Source organism: Scyliorhinus canicula, chromosome 16, assembly GCF_902713615.1.
Source record: "Scyliorhinus canicula chromosome 16, sScyCan1.1, whole genome shotgun sequence".
NCBI lineage: Eukaryota > Metazoa > Chordata > Chondrichthyes > Carcharhiniformes > Scyliorhinidae > Scyliorhinus > Scyliorhinus canicula.
In genome coordinates this window covers 98,386,960-98,410,083 of record NC_052161.1, presented here as the reverse complement: position 1 = coordinate 98,410,083, position 23,124 = coordinate 98,386,960, and the positions used below count along the sequence as shown (strand labels likewise).

The window sequence follows — 23,124 nt, the reverse complement described above, 5'->3', positions numbered from 1 at the left end:
TACCCCCATCAAACCCTTGTTATAACTTTGCCTCCTTCATTGAACTGGTTGGTGCTACTTCCAGTATTAAAGTGGATAGTTTTGTATGGTGGGGCTTTGTTAAACAGAGCAGTGGTATTTGTCAGCCAAGGAAACAGGGTTTGAATTTCTCTGGTGCATTGCGCAATGTTGGAAGCTTGTTCCTTGCTGATATATCCATCACTTAACCGATGAAAGAACCTGGTGGCGATCTAAAGTGGATCTCTCCAGTCTTGAGACAGTGGCAAGCCATAGCTAATTGGGCTGGAATAAGGAGGATTGCATATGTTGTGTCCTTGAAGTAATTATTGCCGAGGACATTATGCTCTATATTCTGATAAATTGGCTGCCAGCAGCAGCACTGTGAGACAAGGAGGTGTGCTACTGCTTTCCAAGTGCCTAAAAACTAGTTGACTTTGTCTTCTCTGGAGGCTGTAAGACTGGAACATCGATGTAAGTACCACCCTTTCTTTCCAGCATTGGTCTTTACATGTCAGTTAAGTTCTTGAACAGACACTCTCCCCTCCCCTACACTCAGCCTCTAGTCTATCCGTGTCCTAGTTATTATCTGCACAGACCAAGTGCTCCCTAAGACGTTGTGATGGCTGTGAGACTTTGCTGCTGTTGTTGGATAACTGCTTAAATGCATTTGCTTTTATTGGTATAAATGGAGTGGATTCCACAGCCTGAGAGATCAAGAGGCTACTTGAAGCAGTTATATAATCTAAATACATCGTTAATTTACCAAGTTTGGCTGAGGCGCTATGTCATAAAATCGAGGATTTTGTAAAATCCCTTAATAACACAGACAATGGCTTAATTTCTTTCGTCAATAAAGGAAGGTCGAGAAATGCAACAGAGAAGTTGCAGAAGCTGAAAGTGATAAACTATACATGGCAGATTGAATATATATTGCGGGTGAATTGCTGGAATATACAGGTTCATCAGGAGACGAACGGTGATAAATTGTTTGCACTGGAGATCAGAGGCCACAAATTTGAGATAATTGCAAAAAAGATCAAACGGGGCAGACTATTGATTTGAATAGAGATTTAAAACGTGAACATGTTCCAAGAAAAACTTAAACCAAACGTGAGGGACTACGAGTAGGAGATAGGGTCAATGCTACTTGCTTCTTCAAAAGATTTGCACGTTCAAATCACACTCCGAAGACTTGAGCACGTAACCTATGCTGACACTCCAAAGCAGTGGCAAGTGCTGTGTTGTTAGAAGTGTTTGGCTTTCAGATCAGAAGCTAAACTGAGCACCCACACCTCCACTCTCCCCACTGATCAATGCCAATGTAAATGCCACCGCAGTCCCAGCGGACCATAGGCTATGCATATTTGCATTGCATTTACAGCACTTCAGACAACAAAAAAAATAATTGGTTGTGAAGAATTTTGTGCTGTCCTAAGGTTGTAAGAGGCTCTAGATATCTGATTTGAGGTATTTACCAGCCACTGCCGTCACATGGCACTTATATCCTGCAAATAGTTCGACAAGGTTTGTTTTGTATGACATATCTTGTCAAGCTCGATATAAATTCTCTCCAGGATGGGGGAGGGGTGAGAACAGTAAAATGTTTGCTTCATGACTCCTTTGTACTAACCGTCGACTTCCAGTTCGCAAACTTCTGCAGTGTACTGCTGCTGATGTAATATTTACGCTGTTTACATTGTCTGCTGAATGCTATTTGACAACACGATAATGCAGAATATTGGGTACGCTGGTTGGTTGGAAATTTGAGTTGTGGTCCTCTGTTTCGGGCCCTGGATCGTCATTAATATTAGGGGCTGCTGTTGGTTTGGAAAGATGGACGAGACACAGATATTCCCGGCTTGCTCCTCAAGAGGAGCTTTGGAAAATGGGAGATTTTCCTCCAGGAAGTCCCCTGATTTCCAGCGGACAATAGTGTATGGTAGATAAAAGCAAATTACTGCAGATTAAGGAATCTGAAACAAAAATAGAAAATGCTGGACAATCTCAACCGGTCCAAAAGCACCTGCAGAGAGAGAATGGAGCTAATGTTTTGAATTTGGATGACTCTTTGTCAAAGCTCATATTTATAGCTTTGTCATAGCTATATTTATGGTAATGTTGACTAATCGGGGATTTTTAAAAATTGTTGTGTCATTTGCCTTATTTGAAGGTAAACCTGAGATTAAATCTAGTTTTCAGACAGTCCCCGATGATGCAATTTTTTAAATCAGAAAAATCAATCCCCAGTTTGATGTTTACTGTTATATCCATGTGTTTATTTTCAGTGTACTACCGTGTGTTGGTGAACTTCACAACTTCAATTGAGTATGATCCTCAGTTGGAGAACTTCGAATCTGAAACGTTCAGGGAAGTATCTGAAGGAATCATAGACACAGTAAGTACAGGAAGGGACAATTCTATTTTATAGTTCTGATTTTAAAACCTAAACCTCATTAATTTTCTTTTGACTGTTAGGAAGGAATGAATAGGCTGGGGCTCGTCAGAAAAGAGAAGACTTAATAAGAGTTCTTCAAAATGATGGGAGGTTTGGATAGGGGAGGTGTAGAGAAGATGATTCTGCTTATGGAGGTAATCCGAAACTAGGGCCCTTGAATGTAAGATTGCAGTAAATCCAATGGGGGAATTAGTTACTCAGAGAGGTGAATAATAATGTAGAATCATTGAATGGAAAGTGGACACATAGATGGGGGAAGAAAAGAGCAGGAGATTATGGTCATGATGGTTCGTTACCAGGGCAGCACGGTGGCCTAGTGGTTAGCACAACCGCCTCACGGCGCTGAGGTCCCAGGTTCGATCCCGGCTCTGGGTCACTGTCCGTGTGGAGTTTGCACATTCTCCCCGTGTCTGTGTGGGTTTCGCCCCCACAACCCAAAAATGTGCAGAGTAGGTGGATTGGCCACGCTAAATTGCCCCTTAATTGGAAAAAATAATTGGGTAATCTAAATTAAAAAAAAAAAAAAATGATGGTTCGTTACCAATATCCTGAGAAATAAAGAATTCTGTGACTAATTTTGAATTTGGGCAATATTGTTAACAGCAATATTGGACCAATCACCTCTTACACATTGAATGGAAATAAAACTCGGGAGGGATGCAGATAATCCGTTTCACACAAAGGGCCCAAGCAAGGACAACCCAGCGGCACAAGAGGGATTTGTCTGACTGACCTGTTTCTGTGCTGTAGATTCTATCAAATTCAAAGAGTTACTGAGGTTTGCTACTGGATTTAATATAATTTGACTTCATGAGTGTGTAGTTTGCTAAGCAGTTGATAAGGACTTCCGGTTCCACAGTGATCCTGTGTAAACTGGTGTGGGATTTTTGGAAATTTCTGAAGTTGCTTTCTTCTGTGTTTTATCTGTTTTTCTCCCCCCTCACTGTCAGGCATCATCCCTGGCGGAAGAGATAAGTTCCAAGAGTGTGAAATAGTGAGTGAGGCAGCAGAGGGTTATTTTGGGTTATAGTTCTAAATCAGTTCAAGAACACAGAATCTTGCTGTTTAAGGACCTGTTAGCGTGATCAAGATTGCAGGATGTGAGAGGAAGGTTGCATGTGAAGAACGCCATCAGGTGAGGCGGTGGAGGCATCTGAATAATCCAACTCGCTCACTGGAGGGAGGGCAAATCTGAGTGACACTGGCTTTGGTCGGCCTTGGCTTCCTGCTTCCCTGATCTGATTGGTGGGAGAAGTGTGATCTCTTGTTCTGGCATCTGACTGGTCTGAAGAGATGCTACAGGTGCACATTTTTACCCTCTAATACTTGTAGAAATCTTTTCTTCCATGTCTCTCCAAGCCCTTGCAAAGGAAGTTACTCATGCTTGCATACCATTCTCCAGGTGCCAATTGTCCACACCCAAATGGGCAATGCTAATATGTGAGCTTAATGTGAGAGAGCTGTTCCTCTGAGGGGGGCCACACAGCCGAGCAGTAACCCTGGTACGTCACTGAATAGTGATCGAGAGCAGGCAGCCTGGTTTATTTTTCACGAGGAGAGTGTCATTCCCTCTCCTCTCTCCACAAGCACAGGACCAACTGTGGTTTTACCCAGTCCTTGCTAGCCTGTATCTCATGCCTTTGTTACATTTAATCATCATTTAACTGTTACTAATCCCTCAGAGTTGGTCCTCGATGGGACTGGACAATCCCACCAGCAGGAAGGGCTGGAAAATCCCAAACAATATTTTGTGTCAATGACCTTTCATCATCCAGAACATCCAAATTATGAGACTTTCCAGCATTTTCCCTTTCGTTTCAGATTCCAGCATCCGCTGTCATTTGCTTTTATCCAAATTATGATATATTGCCTATTGCTGGTCTTGTAAGGACATCGGGTGTACTCGTTAAATTTACCTCTTTACAAATTCGAGCAGGTTTTTCTGTACAAAGTCCAGTTTAAAATGAAAAAAATAATTCTTGGGATGCTTGGACAGCATTTCATGCCAACCCCTGATTGCCCTTGAGAAAGTATCTGAGCATTGGTCATCTACATGGTCCCTTGAACTGGCGGTCTATTCCATCATTTTCTGGGGGGACACTACAGTCAAGATCTTGTGTTCTTGTCTGATGCAACTTTTTGACAGATACTCAGTTGTTTATTACATTGAGCTGAGGTTGGCACCAGAAGCTGGTCCTTCAGGATTCCCAATTCAGTAAGTGACAGATTCACTGTGAAAGGCCCTCAACCTTCCTGCTCTGAACCTCTTTGCTTCCATAACCTGGAAACCTGGCTGAAAGAATTTTGAATGTTGCATTGCAGCCAACATGCTGATTGGATGTGTCACATCACTTGAAATGGGCTAATTCTTGAATGATTATTCAAAAATTATATTCAGAAGTGGACGCAATCTCGGAGGCTTTCAAGCCTCCCTTTGGTTCAAAACGTTAATAAATGCGCTTTCTTTACAGCTTGAATCTGAATTTTATCGGATCCCAGGAGACCAGTCAGTTACTGTGGTGTGGATCAAGTAAGTGCAGCTTCATCACAATTTCAACTGAGGTCGGAATGGTCTTCTGTAGGCCCAGTGTCAGACAAAGCATAATATGATTGTCCTCAGATTAATGTAAACGAACTATCAAAGTTATGAGGGCTTATTCACCAGTTGAGGGAAAGGGAATTTTCAGCTCAAGCGAGTACAGTCCAAAGATGTGCAGGTGAAATGATTAATGCTCGTGGACCATATTCTTTTTTTAACCTCTCGTTCTTAAAGATAATTGTCATATATTATCTAATTATTGCACAATTATTCTTACTGGCACACGTTAATGGAACATAAACCTCTCTTTTTTGTCCTAACCCTAGACGATTTTGTTTTTAAATCCATGTAAAATGCATCATTTGCTAATTCCTCATTTGGTGATGTATGATCAGTTCTCATCATTGAAAGATATGTGGGCGCACATTTGCACAGCAGAGTTGTTGACGACGTCAAAGGTATTTCATTGAGGGTCAGAGCAGGGATTTCACATTTAACATACACTGTCCCACTTGCACCTTGGGTTTTCTTTGGCCTTCTCATCCAGATTGGCTTTGTTTTGTCTGTTCTGTTTGCTGAGTTTCAGCAGCTGAATCCGGCTGCCATGAAACACCTATTGTGGATTAGATGATGACCCAAGAGTCACCCACAATGTTTTGATACTGTGTGTTTCAAGTGACTACCTGAAGCATGAAGTAAAAATCTGTAAGGCATCTCTTATCTCGCCTGACTTGGTTACTATTGCAACCATTTAATTTCTGAAAGGAAAAATATGTCTGAGCCTGATTCTTAATCGCAGATGAGGAAACCTCCAGAATGTCTATCCGTATCCCTCCATTGCAGAAGGAGTCCATTCAGCCTATCGAGTCTGCACCAACCCTCTGAAAAGAGCACCCTCCTAGGCCCAACCCACCCCCCCCCCCCCCCCCCCCCCCCCCCCCCCCCCCCCCCCTCACTACCCCTTTAACCCTAACTAAGCTACACATCTTTGGCCAATCCACCTGTACATCTTTGGACTGTAGGAGGAAACGGGAGCACCCAGGGGAAACCCACACACATGGGGAGAACGTGCAGATTCAACGGAAACAATCACCCAGGGCCGGATCTGAACCTGGGTCCTTGGTGCTGTGAAGCATCAGTGCTAACCACTGTTCCACTGTGCCGCCCTTCATTTTACATCCTTGACTGGCTGCCCTTCACTGACAAAACCATCTTCAATGCAGGAACCACTTTGGAGCATAGCGCATTTAGCACAGAGCACAGAGGACCCAGCGCCAGGGACCCAGGTTCGATTCCCAGCCTGGGTCACTGTCTGCGTGGAGTTTGCACGTTCTCCCTATGTTTGCGTGGGTTTCCTCCGGGTGCTTCGGTTTCCTCCGACAAGTCCTGAAAGACGTGCTTGTTAGGTGAATTGGACAGTCTGAATTCTCCACCAGTGTACCCAAATAGGCACCAGAATGTGGCGACTAGGGGATTTTCACAGTAACTTCATTGCAGTGATAAAGTCTACTTGTGACACTAACAAAGATTATTATTATTGATCACCTGTGTTTGCACATTTTCACAATCATTAGTCCAGGAATCTCACTGAATAGAAGGAAGACAAGCAGCCCATCATATATTTGCCAGCTCTTTCAAACGATGTTCTGATTAGCTCTTTCCCCATGACCTTGCCAGTTCCTCTGCTGAAGAATGCCATTAAAATAGCTGACGCCAACAGAACTCTCTGTGACCGTTTGATAAAGAGTCAATATCAAATTTGGGTTTCTAAGTTTAAAAGTGACCAGTAGGCTTAAACGTGACCATTAAAGTGCTTGGGTTGATATAGCTTTGTTCCATAATGATTGGCCATTGCAACCAGCGCTGTGACATAGAACCATAGAAGGAGGCCATTCGGCCCATCAAGTCTGCACCAACCCTCTGAAAGAGAACCTGACCTAGGCCCACTCTCCTACCCAATCCCTACCTAACCTGCAGATCTTTGGACTTTGGAAAGAAATCAGAGCACCTGGGGGAAACTCACGCAGACACAGGAAGAAAGTGGAAACTCCACATAGACAGTCACCCAGGGCCAGATTCGAACCCGGGTCCCTGGCGCTGAGAGGAAGCAGTGCTAACCACTGTACTACCACGCCGAGGTGTATAAATCCAGGGCTGTTACAGTGGGTAAAAGGGGTCTTAGTCTGTTCCGTGCACCAGTTGCTTTGGGAGTGTGTTTGTGGATACACATGGAGAGGGAGGAAGGCACAATGATTTTACCAGCTGACTATGCTCCTGTTGATGCTGGAAAGTGTGATGGTTTCTTTTATCCGTATTAATCAATTGAAGACGCTAACACAGCAGTGGAATATAAAGAGTGTGATTAAAAGCTGTGACTGGTAATTGATGGTTCCTTTGGGAATCAGTGGGAATGAAGAACAGCGACTCTCTGCAGCTGGAACCACGAGTAATTTCAACAAGCAGACACTTCAGTCACATGGCAGGAGAAGACAGATAACTATCCCATTGGCCCACAGCATTCCAATTTCATCAGTCATCACTCCCCACGCTACAAAACACCAAAATGTTCTTTAGCAAGAAAAGGATGCCTTTTGCTCCCACGGATGACCCTCCCACACTTTCCTCCCGTTACAATCAGTACATTATTCAGTCTGGCTCAGTGCTCTTTGAGAGATATTTTGGCTTCTCACTGCATTTGGTGGAGCAGTTTTACCTGATTCCAGATCCGATGCTGACATTTTTGAAGTTTGCTTTTCTCTGCCATATTGTGATGGTGCCTCATCTTTAGTGAGAATACTAATTTTAAAAGATCAAAGCCGACTGCGCAGAACATCTTAGAACCATGTGCAGCAGCCGAAATGCCATTATTTTAGCCTGCCTCACTGCTACCTCATGAGTCTATTCATTGTGTAGTTCATTTGATCCTCAGGAACCCTAATTCCGTCTGTACTTTGTAATAAGTTAGTTGATGTTAACAGGGGTTATAAGGTCACTGCTTCTGTGCCTCTGGATTGGTGCTGAGAACTATTTTGCTGCTCCTCATTGGTACCTAGTGCAAGTATGTGACCGTTGATGGTGACCCCCATCCACCCTCACTGGCCTTGTCGAGTAACTGGCTGACCTGTCTGAGGTTCACAAATTACTACTGTTTACTTGGAGAAGCATTGGAGGGACTCGAGCTAATTGAGCCATATTCAACATCTAAAGTTACTGTAGAGGTTGAAAGGAGCTCTTTTTAATCTCAAACATGTAACGGCAGAAGTTCTAACTCAAAGAAATGAGCGGGGCAAAGATGTGTAGAATCCATAGAATCCCTGCAATGCAGAAGGAGGTCATTTTGCCACGCTGAGTTTGCACAAACCCTCTACCTAGGCCCACTCCACTATCCCCATAACCCAACCTAACCTACACATCATTGGGCACTTAGGGGCAATTTAGCATGAACAATCCACCTAAACTGCACATCTTTTGGACTGTGGGAGGAAACTGAAGCACCCGGAGGAAACCCACACAAGCACTGTGAGAATGTGCAAACTCCACACAGCAACCCAAGGCAGGAATTGTGCCCTGGTCCCTGGCGCTGTGAGGCAGCAGTGCTAACCACTGTTCCACCTTGCCAATTTGTGCTTCATCATTCACCTTTTACAATGTTTTGAATGTCGAGAGTACACGTACCTTGTAACAAATTCATTTGGTTTCTTGTCTTTATTAAAATACATGTGCAAAGTTATTGGGCTATATTCTCCGATCCTGCGGCTATGTCCGCAGGATCCATCTGGACTTACGACCAGAAAGCCGGTGCCACCTCCGCATGGATCCTCCGCCCGATGGGGGGTCTAGCAGCCGTGCAGCATAAAGCTTTACCTGCCGATACGGCCGGAGAATCGCCGGGTCTGTGGCCGCGCAAGCACGCGGTGGCCGCGCTGTGCAACATGACGCCGGCCACGTGCGGACCCGGCCTGCCAAAAACTGCCCTCCTGTGACCAGCCTTGTCACCCCCGGAGAACCCCCCACCAGTCCCCCCCAGCCCCCGACGAAGGGGCCACTGCCAGTAGAACCCCCCCCCCCCCCCAAACTATGGTGGCGCTGGAATCAGTCCGCAGTCGCCACGCGAGGTCCCCGAAGAGTGTGAGGACGCGCGCCCCACGCTGCTGGGGACTCGGCCCGTTGGGGGCGGAGCATTTGTGGAGGGCCTCCAGTGACATCCTGAGGCCGTCCATAGGGCATGCGGTGTACTCATTTTTGAGGGGGCGGAGCATCGCAAAAACAGCTTTGCCCCCGATTCCAGCGTAAACAGGGATTCTCCAGCCAATCGCCGAACTCTATTTCTGCGCCGGCGATCGGACAATTCAGCTGTGTCCAATGCACATGATAGCTCATTCAACAAGCAAAACTTGAGGTGTATTACTTGTCTTTGTAAATTTTGTTCTCTTTACCCCAGCAGTATGCATGAAACCTATTCCCAGACAATCTCCAGAATGTTTGTCCGTTCCTGTACGTCCCAATATTCACCCCCGACAAAAATCTACATCTTTCCTCTGACCATTTTGAACCATGAGATATTTCAAATCAAACCTTATTCAGCTTCTACCATTACTTGAAAATGGAATGTGAGTCACTTGCCATATCCCAAACATCCAGAATTCCATCTGAAAACCAATGTTCTCCCATCCTATAGATTCTTCAGATTCTCTTAGGTACGATTACTGGAGTAGCTTCAGCATGTTAAATGTGCCATGAAAGCTTTCCAAACTCCCTTTGTCCCCCATTCCTGATAGTGCAAAATAATTTTATTACTTGGAAGCCTGCACCAGACCAGCATCGCCCTCTACGCCCGCCCAGAGTTCCCTGGTTCCAGGTCAGGTACATCCATTTTTCTGTTGGGTCACATTGAGCTCTTCACAGCTTCGCCCTCTTATCTGAACCCGCTGCGACAGATGCCTTGTGTTTCCTGAGCTTGCATTAACAGACTTGAACTCTTTTCTTAATCTTTTGTTTTGATACCCTATTTCCTTTATAAACTGTGGAAACTGTTCTTTGACCAGACCTCCTGCCATTCCTGTTGTGAGTGCCGACCAGTAAATACCCTTCGCTACAACCTCCGATTGTAAAAAAATGATCCAGCTGCCACATGTCAGGCTGCCTTATTTCACTGTCTACTTTTATTTTATGAAGGGCATGGGTGTAACCTATAAAAGTTTTAAGTAATGGCTTTTGTGACAGCAACAAATCCCTTAATTTTCTGCACACTGTACTTGGTTCATTCCCTGAAGCTGTGACAGCAAATAGCAGTAACCAAACTGCCAAAGTCTGTGTGTTTGGTCTCTCTCTCTCCTTAGATTTGGAGAATTGAGGACTCGTGCAGCACTGTTGGAGGCCATTTGATCCATTGTACCTCTCTGAAAGAGCTGTATCGTTAGTCCCAATCCTCTGTTCTTTTCCCATATCCCTGAAAATGTATTCTTTTCAAAATTTACTCTGTTCTCTTTTGAAAGTTGCAATCAAATTTGCTTCCACCTTTCAGGCTGCACACTGCAGATCATAAAAAACGTGCTATGTTTAAAAACAAAAAGATTCTCTTCATCTCCTTCGATTGCTTTAAATCTGAGTACTACCGCTACTCGGCCTCCTGTGAAAAAATGGAAATGTTTCCTCCTGGTCGACTCGAGCAAAACATCTCAACATTGAACACCTTCATTAAAACTCCCCTCAACTTTTTCTGCTGTAAGAAGATGAATCCCACTCTCTCCAGTCTACCCCATGATTTCGGTTCAATGTCTTTCCAGAGCAGAGTTGCTTTTTAAAAATAAAACTGATTAGGTCAGATTTTGAATGGATGATTCTTGCCTTGGAGTCAGGGGTTGGTTCGCTTGTGCAATGCTTTCAGAGTAACCCAATGTTGAAGTAAATAAACATTACCACCTCAAAAGCTTGATGAACAATGGGTCATTGTTAATTACCTTTCACTTTGTTGTTAGTCCTGATTTTTGTTGGAGCTGAGATCACTCGATACCTGTTGTACACCAATGTCTCCCCGAATGATCACTCTTCAAATGTTGAGACGAGGTGGAAAGTGTCAGCAGGCAATTTGACACAAGGACAATGGAGCGTTAATTGTTCCCAGCACAGTGACCACAATTTGTTAGACTTTCTAACTTGATAGCACTGGGGAATAATTTTTAAATGATCAAAAGCTACGAACAATGAAGAGCCAAAGAGATTTAGGCTTCTATGTGCACTAACATGTAGCAGTCAGGTACAAATATTAATCAAGAAGGCAATGAAATATTTGCCTTTATACCTAAGAGGGCTAGAAAATAACAAAGACATTTTGCTAAAGCCATACAAAGTCCTGGTTAGACTACATCTGGAGTAGTGTGTAATACACCTGAGCATGACACCTGAGAATATATGTATTGACCTTGGAAACAATACAGCCTGAAGTCAACAACATGTTTTTTTTTACACATTCTTAAAGTTACAAAGCCAGCACAGAGTGGACACAGCAAGCCCTTAATCCATCTCATTGCTTGTTCCAAAAGCTAATTCAAATTCAAAGTGAACCCAAATCATGGTCTCCACAAGGGACACATACAAGGTCCAAGCTGACAAGATAAGACATTGCACCTCATCTTGGGCTTGATCTGACTCATGATCTAAGCCTAAAGACCGAGAAGCGATGTCAACAGAATATTAACCAGGATATTAGATTAAAAGAGAGCGTACATAAACTAGACTTGTGTTGCCTGCAATACAAAGTGTTAAATTGGTGACCTCCTAGAGGTTTTCGGGCTTGGAAAGGATTTGATCGGAGAGAAGCACATTTTCCATGAATGGAGGGAGACTAAAGCAAGGAGACATAGCTGTGAAATCAGAGCCGGATCATTTGGGAGAAGAGGTTGAAAAACAGTTCATACATAGGGGGTCATTGTGCACAAAATAATGCCAATTAGCCCATCCAGGCCATGCCAGCACTCTGTAGTGCAATCCAGCCATCGCCCTGCAAATTTATTTACCTAAAATACCCATTCAATTTGAAACTTTTCAGTGTCTCTACTTCCAATACCCCATCGGCAGTGAGTTCCAGGTCATTACAACGCGCTGTGTGGAAATTCCAAAATTCGTCCTCGCATTCCTGCTGTGTCTCTTGCTCAAAATTTTAAATTGGTGTTCCCTTGCTGTATGATCAAGTTTGGAACTCTTGCCCATAAAATGAATTAAGTCTTAGCTTAATTTTAAATCTGAGGTCAACAGATTATTGCTAGGCCTATCAATGAATTTGGAGCCAAGGCAGGTAGATGCAGTTAAGATCAGTTGTGAACTAGGTGAATAGATAAACAGGCTTGAAAGGTCAATGACCTACTCCTGTGTTTCTACATTTCTGGTGATGAAAATGAAATGAAATGAAAATCGGTTATTGTCACAAATAGGCTTCAAATGAAGTTACTGTGAAAAGCCCCTAGTCGCCACATTCTGGCACCTGTTCGGGGAGACTGGTACGGGAATTGAACCATGCTGCTGGCCTGCCTTGGTCTGCTTTCAAAGCCAATGATTTAGCCCTGTGCTAAACCAGCCCCTGAATGAATTGATATTCATACCCATATGCTGGATAATGTGAATATTCATTATCAATCTCACTCTCTTACTGAAAGATCTTGGATGACCAACATAGTTTCATGTTGTATTCAGTTGGTTAAGAGCTTCTTAGTTTACATAGTTCTAAAACATGAAATAGGATGAGGTTTCATACAATTATTTAAATTAGATTGGTTGCTTCATCGTACGTTTGTTAATTTAACTTTGGTTTGTCTAGTTCGGTTTTGTCCTATCCCATTTGGTAGCTAGGACCCAAAGTGTTCAGTCTAGACTGACTAGGCTGCAATATGTGGCATACAATTACAGAATTCTTTCCATTTAACTTTACAGGCAAGAGGACCAAAATGTGATTGTGGAGCTGGATGTCGGGTCTGGCGGAAACAGCAATGATGAGGAAATACGAGATGTGGTTTACTCAGTTGTGAGGAGTGGGTCCATCGGCCCTTATGAAACCTCAGTTGAAGGCTTCAAATTCCGACATCTGGGAGAAGGTATTTGTCATTCCTTCCTGTACGAGTTTGCATGTTGATGTGGCTTGTCAAGAAAAGCTGCACGGACATTGAACTTCAAATCTGGGTGTTCAGTTAAGATTGAGAAAGTCATTTCTGATATTAGAGCCAGTGCAGTTCTCTCCCAGATAGATTGACCCGGATCTGAATATAATAGAATATAATAATTCCAGACTATAGCACTTGTTACTATCCCCACAGAGACTGAAATTTTAAAAAGACATTAAAACTTCCAGTTGAAAATTGAACAAATGTTGCATGATTTCACGTTTTAAGACATTTACTGTAACAAACAGACTACAAGTATGTATCATTGAACAGTCATTATAGCCAACTTATACTTTAAATTACCAAACAGAAATTTTAACACAACTATTTAAAAAACATGATCAGGTATGCATTTCACAGCCCTTTAAGTAGACATTCAATTCTCCCAAAATTAGTCCAAAACATAAAATTTTGCTCCCAAGGGTTTAGTTCTGATCTTTTCTTTTCCCAGTCTGGAACTTTGAATCCAGAACGTTTTTTAAAATCACAAAATGGGTTTTCCTGGATACTTGTCCTTGTAGCTAAAGCTCAGCAAATCTTCCAGCCTTGTTTTGACCTCCTATGAATTTTGTATGGTGAACCACGCTTGCTGCCTAGAACTGCTCCTCTGCTGGACCCTGTCCGTGATATTCAGTGATATTTTAGGAAAGCCTGGAACCCATCTTTGTGGTGGCTTCTTCTGCACTGTTCTCTATGGCAATATGAACAAAATGGGGCTTGTATTCAAATGGAAATGCTAACTAGCTATTATTTAGACATCCATCCTCTCCTACCCTGGTATCAAATGGACAGTTTTATGTTGTTAATGTAAGACTACTTGTGACACTAATAAAGATTATTATTATACCCTTTAATAACCTGACATTTTTCACACTTAAAAATCATAGAATCCCTACAGTGCAGAAGGAGAAAATTTGGCTCATCGGGTCTGTACTGACCCTCTGAAAGAGTACCCTACCTAGACCCACACCCCTGCCCTATCCCCATAACCCCGACTAAAATTTTGAACCTGAAGGGGCAATTTTAACATGGCCAATCCACCTAACCTGCACATCTTTGGACTTCTGTAAGACTTGGAGACCCACAGTCTGTCCATCGCCCTTACAGCTGCTTTCCTAATGTTTGCAAGTGCAAATACCTTGCACATTCTTTGAGTAAAACTAATCTAGATCTTTCTTTAATTTTTAACAACCAAATCATCCAGACCTGCTGTCAGGCAGACTTCAGTCCAAGCCACATGACCACCCTTTCATTTTATCCGAAAGACACAGTCCAAAAGCATAATCTTATAAACCTCATAATTGTAACGCCCTCAGTTGTTATGGAGAATACTATTTCAGGGTTGAGAAAGTCTTGTAGACTTTGACCGAATTCCTCTTCGTGTTATTGCAAGAATGAAGCTAGTGGTTTTGATCACAATGTAAAGTGCTGTGTATCCCGTTGGCATGAATGTGCAGCTTCAGAACACTGCAGACAGTTAGGAGGTTTATTTTACTGGGGTGTAATTCCTGAGGTTTTTCACCATTCCGTTTTGAACAAGCACTTTTATTTTCGTTTAGCTAAATGGGAGAAGCTCGTCCTGGAGGAATAAATGTTTTTCAAATCTCTTAGTGCCAGAATTATTTACTAACAACTCTATGCAGTCATCTCCTGCTCCACTTGTGTGATCTTTTGTCAAAGGCACATCACACGGCAGCAATGTGACTCCCTTGTTCGCCTCTCTGGTCAATTATGGTACTTTAGCGAAATTGTATTCCGGGCTTTCGTAACTAAGCCAGCAAGAAAAATGAACAAAATTGTATTCACACACCCCCACTCATGCCCTTAGGACATTCCAAAGTACTTTACAACCATTACAGTACTTTTTGAAGTGTAGTCACGGATGTAATGTAGAAAATATGACAGCTGAGAACTAATGTTATAGATATGAAATGCAGGAGAATGTCTTGCTATTTAGCAAGTTGACAAACCTAACGCTAATAGCTGGTTGGTACAGCCTAAACCAAGACACTGAGCTTTTCTCTACTTAGAGAGTTTAATAACTTTTTCAGACTCCCAGCTCCCCTTCTATCCAACCCAGTGTCCCAGCTATCTCCTAATTAGATGTGGTTAAAGACAATTAATATCCAGCATGTGTTTCTCTTAAATGTAACAACATAATTGATATGACATTGACACGACATTGACACCTCGTATCCACTATTCCTCTGCTAGGACATAGAACATGGAACAGTACAGCACAGTCCACGATGTTGTGCCGACCATTTATCATAATCTAAGACCAACGTAACCTACACTCCTCCATTATGTTAAATTAGGTTTAGTTTGATTTTCTCACCCTGGTGGGAAAATGCCACGTACACTTTGAAGCTCCACCTTGTGCTCCAAATCTTCCTTTCATTCACTGCTGCCCTCTGCCAGCTTAGATAGAAATATAAGAACCGACATCCATAGACTGGCTGACTGCAAGCCCTTGGTAATAAATAGAGGGACTGTACTCATGACAGTTACATCTTTTGTAGAAAATGTTCCGTTACTGTTAATTGCTGCTCTGGGATTGAATGTTTTCCTGCTGAGCAGCTGCAGTCTCTAACATTAGCAAATGGAGCGGATTTTACATTTCCTACTCTGAACTTCCTACTGTGAAATTAAGTCTTTGTCAATCTGGACACAGTGACTTACTCTGTATGTGTCTGTGCAGTTATTTTAAAGTTTCACAGACTTTTACATTGTGACTTGTATACATACATTAATTTGGAACCTCATGCCGACCTGACCGAAAAGAACACATAGCTGCATGAGGCATTGCGTCCACAAATTAGTGTCTTGGGCCCAGTGCCCATTGTAGAATCTTAATAAAATCCCTGCAGTGCAGAAGGAGGCCATTTGGCCCATCAAGCAATGCACTGGCCCTCCAAAGGAACTACCTACCTTCGCCCACTCCCCTACCCTATCCTCGTAACCCTACCTAACCTACACATCTTTGGACACAAATGGACAATTTAGCATGGCCAATCCACCTAACCTGCACATCTTTGGTCTGTGCAGGAAACCGGAGCACCCGGAGAAAACCTACACAGGCACTGGGAGAACGTGCAAACCCCGCACAAAGTCACCCGAGGCCGGAACCGAACCTGGGTACCTGCCACTGTGAGGCAGCAATGCTGACCACTGTGCCGCCATGTAGCATGCAAGGAAGTAATTTAGTCCATCCTTTCTGTGCTGGCTCTTTCAAAGAGCATTTGAACTAGTCAGACTGCCCTGCTGAGCCCTAAAAATATTTCCTTTACAAGTATGGATTCAGTTCCCTTTGAAATTTACCATTGAATCAGTATCTATTGCCATTCCAGGCATTGCATTCCACATCATAACTTACTGCGTTAAAAAGTCTTATCCTTATCTCGCCCTCTGGTTCTTTATCTAATTATCTTAAAGCTGTGTTCTCTGGTTATGGACCCTCCTGCAATCAAAGTTATTTTCCTATGGACTCTTTGACATTCCCTATCTCATTGGCAGCCAATAGATATTCATTCGTTGAGTATATTCAAGGCAAAAGTTGAGATTTTCAGTTTTGAGGATAATGTGAGAAGGTGGAGTTGAGATAGAGGATCAGTGATGATCTTATTAAACAGCAGAGTAAGCTCGGAGGGCTGAATTGGCCAATTCATCCTCCTTAGGTTTTAAGAAATGAGTATTTTATAATTATCACAGTATATCCATCCCCCAAAGCAAAAACCACTTTGTAGTAACAATATACAAGTATGTAAATTAGGTGCGAAGGTTGAACCTGACTTGGTAATAAAATGGAAAGCCTTGGTCAACTTTGTTTCGACTATGTGTGTGACAACCAGATTCAGGAAGCATGTGCCGAGGATCACTTTGGCAGTGATTGGGAAAGTTACAGTGGCAATGAACCTGTATGTGTCTGGCTCATTCCAGGCTGGAGCAAGCAATATTTGCAAATCCTCCAGTTCACAATCCATAGAAGCTGTTTGTACCAAGAGAATTGAATGAATTTAATTGTAGAGTAAAACAAGGTGGAACAGGCAAACAGCTTCATTAGGATTGCAGGTTTTCCATGGTGCAAGGAGCCATTGACTACACACATGTGGCTTTGCAGGTGATATAAATCAACTCAGTTATGCCGCAAGCAGAAAAAATTCCACATTCTAATTTCCAGCTGGTGTACAACTATACTCAACACCAGTCATTGCCCGCTATTCATTCTGGGGAAAGCCGCTATCTATTTGAGGCACCATGAAAAACTACAGGGTGGTTTACTGGGCAACTATCCACCAGCCACCTGGCTCACGAATCTGGTATGTGTCCCACACACACATGGCCAGCAGGCGCATAATGAAAGCCACATTGCCACTCAAAATGTAATTGTGCAGACCAATGGAGTGCTGAAACAGTGCTTCTGCTGCCATGGGCCACTGTGGAGGAGCCCTGCAGAACTCACAATGTGTCATGATTTGTTGTGGTCTATTGCATGCTGTGCCACCTCACCACATCATGCGGTCATAGGCCTGGTCACCAGCCAAACAGCGACCAGCTGAAGATGAGGAATGGAGGAGTCAAGCAACACATCCTCTTTCTGGCTATGATGTCCTTGATTGACTCATTCCATGGTGGTACCAGTGATGACAATTCCTAATATCTCATTCAACAACTGTCTCAGGCCTTGCTTTCCCTCTGTTACTGACCGCTGCAGTGTCTTCTTGAAGGCAATGCTAATATAAATGCTGAACCAGTTTATGAATCAAACATTGCTTTATTGCATACAGGAAACAGCTGTTCATTCTTGTTCTTTTTCCTTAATGCTTGTCATCTGTGTGCTTAACGTTGGGTTGGTGCTACAAGCATTTAAGCGATTGTGCAGCACGAAGTTTGCGTCCATCAGAAGCAACGAGTGAATCGCAGACAGTTTTCAGACTTGCTGAATTTTGGGGCCATAGAATCAAGACATCATAGAAGGAAACCTGTCAGCCTATTGAGTTATCCAAAAGTCCCTCTGCCTTGCTCTTACCCCTTCAAATGTTATTTGTTTTTAGAGGGGGAGGGTGATGGTGGTGTAGTTGTAATACAGAGGCCCAGGCCAATGCTCTTGGGACATGGGTTTAAATCCCACCATGTCAGCGGGTGGAATTTAAATTCAATTGATAAACCAGGAAATCAAAGCTAGTCTCAGTAATAGCAACCGTGAAACTATCAGTGATTGTTGTGAAAACCCATCTGCTTCACTAGTGTCCTTTTAGGGAAGGAAATCAGGATGGCACGGTGGCACAGTGGTTAGCACTGCTGCCTCATGGCGCCGATGACCTGGGTTTGAGCCCCGCCCCGGGTCACTGTCCATGTGGGGTTTGCACATTCTCCCCATGTCTGTGTGGGTCTCACCTCCACAACCCAAAGGGTAGGTGGATTGGATGTGCTAAATTGCCCCATAATCGGGGGAAAGAAAATTTAAATGGGAAGGAAATCTACCGTCCTTACCTGGTCTGGTCTATACGAGACTCCAGATCCACAATGTAGTTGACACTTAGCTGTCCTCTGAAATGGTTCAATAAGACACTCAATTCAAAGGCAATTAGGGATGGGCAACAAATTGCCGGCAATTCCCACATGCCATGAAATAATACATTTCGGATTCTCTTCGGAAAGTTACCATGGAATCCATTTCCAGCACCACTGCAGGTCATCGTAAATCATCGTAACTCGAAGTAAAAATTCTTCACCTCATCTTGCCCTGATACTTTGCCATCTATTTTAAATCTCTGTCCTTGGGTTTCTGACCCATCTGTCAGTCGAAACAGTGTCTTCCTAACCAACCAACCAAACCCTTCAAGGTTTGAATACCTATATTAAATCACCACCCTAACTTTTGTTAAAGAAAACATAAGAACTGAAGAACATTTAAGAACTAGGAGCAGAATTAAGCAATTCAGCCCCTCAAGCCTACTCCGCCATTCAATACGATCATGGCTGATCTCCTCTCCACCCCAACTCCACTTTCCTGCACGTTCTCCATAACCCTTCAATTTATTACTAATTGAAAATCTGTTTATCGCCTCATTAAATTTATTCAATGACCCGGCATCCACTGCACTCTGGGGTAGTGGATTCCAAAGATTTGCGACACTTCGAAAGGAGTAGTGTCTCCTCATCTCTGTTTTAACTCTGCTCCCCCTTATCTTAAAACCGTGCCTTCTCGTTCTAGATTGCCCCATAAGATGATACATCTGCTCTACGTCTACTTTGTCAATAGAGTTTATCATCTGATGTACCTCAATTAGGTCCGTCATTCTTATAAACTCAAGAGAGTATAGGTCTAAAGTGCTCAATCTCTCTTCATAAGACAAACTCCTCACCTCTGAATTACATCCTGTGAACCTCCTCTGAACTGCCTTCAATGCAACTACATCCCCCCCCCCCCCCCTCTCCCCCCCCCCCCCCCCCCCCCCTCAAGAAAGGTGATCAGAACTGTTCACAGTATCCAGGTGCAGTTGCACCAATGCCTTTTACAGTTTCAGCAGCACCTCCCTATTTTTATACTCTTATTATACTAATGGGTCTTGACTCCCTCGTCCTTTAAGATCCTAGAATGTAGGCTATCAGGCCCTGGGGACTTGTCCGTCTTCAATCCCAATAGTTTGTTTAGTACTTTTTCCCTATTGATGATAATTGTTCTAGGGTTTTCCCTCTCTATTACCTCATGCTTTATCTGTTTCTATTGGGATGATACAAAACTGAGATAAAATATTGATTTAGTGTCTCCGTCATTACTGTGTTCCCCACTACTGACTCACAGCGCCAGGCACCCGTGTTCATTTCCGGCATCGGATGACTGCCTGTCTGGAGTTAGCACTTTTCTCCTTGTGTCTGTGTGATTTTCCTTTGGGTGTTCCGGTTTCCTCCCACAGTCAAAAGATGTGCATGTTAGACAATTGGCAATTATAAATTGATCCTTAATATCAATGCCCAAAAGGTTAGATGGGGTGACTGGGTTACGGGGATAGGGTGGGGGCATGATCCTAGGTAGAGTGTTCTTTCCAAGGGTTAGTGCAGACCCGATGGGTTGAATGGCTTCCTGTGCTGTAGGGATTCTATGATTAACTCCCTGGTCCCATCCATCAATAGACCAAAATTCATTTTAGCTACTCTCTTCCCTATTATATACTTATAGAAGCTTTTGCTATCCTTTTCAACATTTTACACGAATTTTCTTTCAGAAGTTTCCTTTGCTCTTTTTATTACTTTTTTAGTAACCCTTTGTTGATCTTTAAAAACAATTGCAGCTTCTCCTATGTTCCCATATAACTGATGTCCCTCACCTCTGGAACCATTCCCATGACTCCTTTCTGCATTCTCTGCAATGCCTTTACATCTTATCTATGTCCGGCACCCAGTACTGAAGGAATTACTCAAGCGAGGCTACACTAGTGTCTTAGACAGGTTCAACATAAACTCCATGCTCTTATACTCTATGCCCCTAGTAATTAAGCCTAGGAAATGGTATCCTTTATTTACTGCTCTCTCCACTTGCCCAGTCATCTTCAATGACTTAGGCACATATACACCCCAGGTCCTTCTGTTCTTGTACCCCCTTTAGAATTGTACCGTTTATTTTGTAATGACTTCCCATGTTTTTCCTGTATGAATCACTTCACTTTCTATGTATTTGATTTCATCTGCCACCTGCTTGCCCATTCCACTAACATGTCTATGCCCATTGAGGTTCCGCACTATCCTCCTCCCAGTTTACAATGGTCCCAAGCTTTGCATCATCCCAGATTTTGAAACCTGCACACCAAGGTCTAGGTCATTAATGGATATGAGGAAGAGCAAGGATGCCAATAGTGATTCCCAGGGAGCTCCATGATGCACTTTCCGCCAGGCTGAAAATCTTTCATTCACCATTACTTTCTGTTTGCAGCCACTCTCTCAATTTTCTATTCATGTTACTGCATGATACCATGAGCTACAACTTTGTTCACAGGTTTTGAGGCACTGTACCAAAATGCCCTTTGGAAGTCCTGTACATACCTGTATTGCTCTCATCAACCTTCTCGCTACCTCTTCAGAAAGGTGAGCAAGGGTGTGATGTTTGCAGTTCTCTAGTCCTCGCCTCACCCGAGTCTCAGGAAGACTGAAAATTTATGGCCAATGCCGTTGCAATTTCCACTCACTTCCCTCAGTATCTTGGGTGCCTCTCATATGGACCTGTTGCCTTTATCAACTTCAAATAAGGACAGCCTATCCAATAACAGCTACTTATCAATGTTAAACACTTCTAGTGTCTGAATTGACCAAGTGGCCTTTTGTCTGTGCTGTAGATTCTCAATAATGAAAGACGAACAAATTGCCGAACAGATTCCTTTGACCGGAGATTGTCATATCATTGCAGTATAGTGTTAAACTGGCTGGACAGCAAAAAGCACATTTATTGAAGAAGAACTTTATATTTATTCCATGCCTTAGATTATCCTTCCTTCTGATGCCTCAAAACAATCTCCAACCATTGAAAAATAACTTCAAAGCTAAACACGACGGTTGATTTTTTTTACTCTCCAACATCCCAAAATCAGCAAATGAATGATTTGGCCAATGAATTTATTCATAGAAATGTTGGTGCCGAAGTTGGTTTTTTGGAGGCAGACTTGCGCATCACTGCTATTCCTTGAATGGAACCCTGGGTTCTTTCACACCCACTCAGTCGTACAGAAGGGCCTCACTTTAATGTCTTATCCAAAAGGCAATGTCAGCACTCGTTCAGTACTGTACTAACACCTTACTGAAAGAACCTGTTGACCTAAATAAACCTTCGTATTGCAGTAAAACTGCGAGGCGCTGATAAACGTCAAGGCTGGAATTCTCCAGCAATTCACTTTTCCCACTGGCAGCGCACTCCTGCCCATGGGTTCTCGGCGGTGTGGGGTGACTTTAATGGGAAATTCCATTGACAAGCGGCAGGAAGAGAGAATCCTTCCGTCAGCGAATGGTGAGCTGCTGAGAAACATGTGACTGTCGGACTGGAGAATCCAGTCCCAGATGTTTATTGACTGGCATGCAATAGTAAATGCTGCAAGTGGCTTTGTTTTAATCAACTTCTTTCCGCCCCTGTGTTTAGATGTGATAACTCTCCCTCGCGAATGTGGTTCCAATGAGTTTTCCTGTGGTTCTGGCGAGTGCGTCCCCCTTGATTATCGCTGCGACTCGAGAGCTGATTGCAGTGACATGTCTGACGAAGACAACTGTGGTAAGGGCTCTATAAATCCTGATGTGTAGGAATTTTGAATTCAGTACACAGCTTCATCCTCTGGAGAATATCTGTGGTGGTCCCAATGTTTGCCATGTTCCAGGGTGGGGGGGGAGGGGGGAATCAATGCCCACCAGAGCAATCACCAGATCTGTACCTTGTAGCACGTCTTCCTTTTGGTAATTCTGACCCACTGATCAGGGCCACCCAAAGGCATCAGTCCGGGACTCAGGATTCCAATCACGTTGGAAATGAAGTGAAAGGTCGAGAGAATGTGAAGCAATGACTTTCAGATACATTAACATAATAATGATGATGGATAGGAAGCAACCCTCTGTCCATCCAGGTTATGTCAAGACAGGAGGAGGAACTTAATAGAATGGAATGCAACCCATGTGTTAACTATTATTCCCAACAGGTTACGGTGTGCAATTAAATGGAGCAATTTCTATCACATGTGAATTTTTAAATGTGTTATCTTTCTTTGGAAAGAAGTGTGTACTGGGTGCAGTACTGCAGGGGTTTTAACTAGGCATCTACGAAAGTGTTTTAAGGGCTCTGGCACAAATAATATATTCCCATAGTCCCTATTGGAACACTACCGCATAAGATCTGGGCTGGCCATGGAAACCACCACCAGGTCTCCGAGCCTCATGGTAATCAGTCAGCCATGTGGTTATGGAGATGCAGTCCTGTCTCAGTGGACACTCTCTGCTCAGCT

The 23,124-nt window shown here is 43.2% G+C and overlaps 1 protein-coding gene across 2 annotated transcripts in view; it reads left to right on the top strand.

The window, feature by feature from the left end:
- The window catches only part of hspg2 (heparan sulfate proteoglycan 2), a 571,937-nt gene that overhangs the window by 210,950 nt on the left and 337,863 nt on the right, over positions 1-23,124 (top strand). For both annotated transcript variants that reach the window (XM_038821731.1, XM_038821732.1), the window contains exons 4-7: positions 2,286-2,395; positions 4,927-4,985; positions 12,921-13,081; positions 22,275-22,403. In XM_038821731.1, coding sequence (XP_038677659.1) covers positions 2,286-2,395; positions 4,927-4,985; positions 12,921-13,081; positions 22,275-22,403 — 459 coding nt within the window. The remainder of the gene's footprint in view (positions 1-2,285; positions 2,396-4,926; positions 4,986-12,920; positions 13,082-22,274; positions 22,404-23,124) is intronic.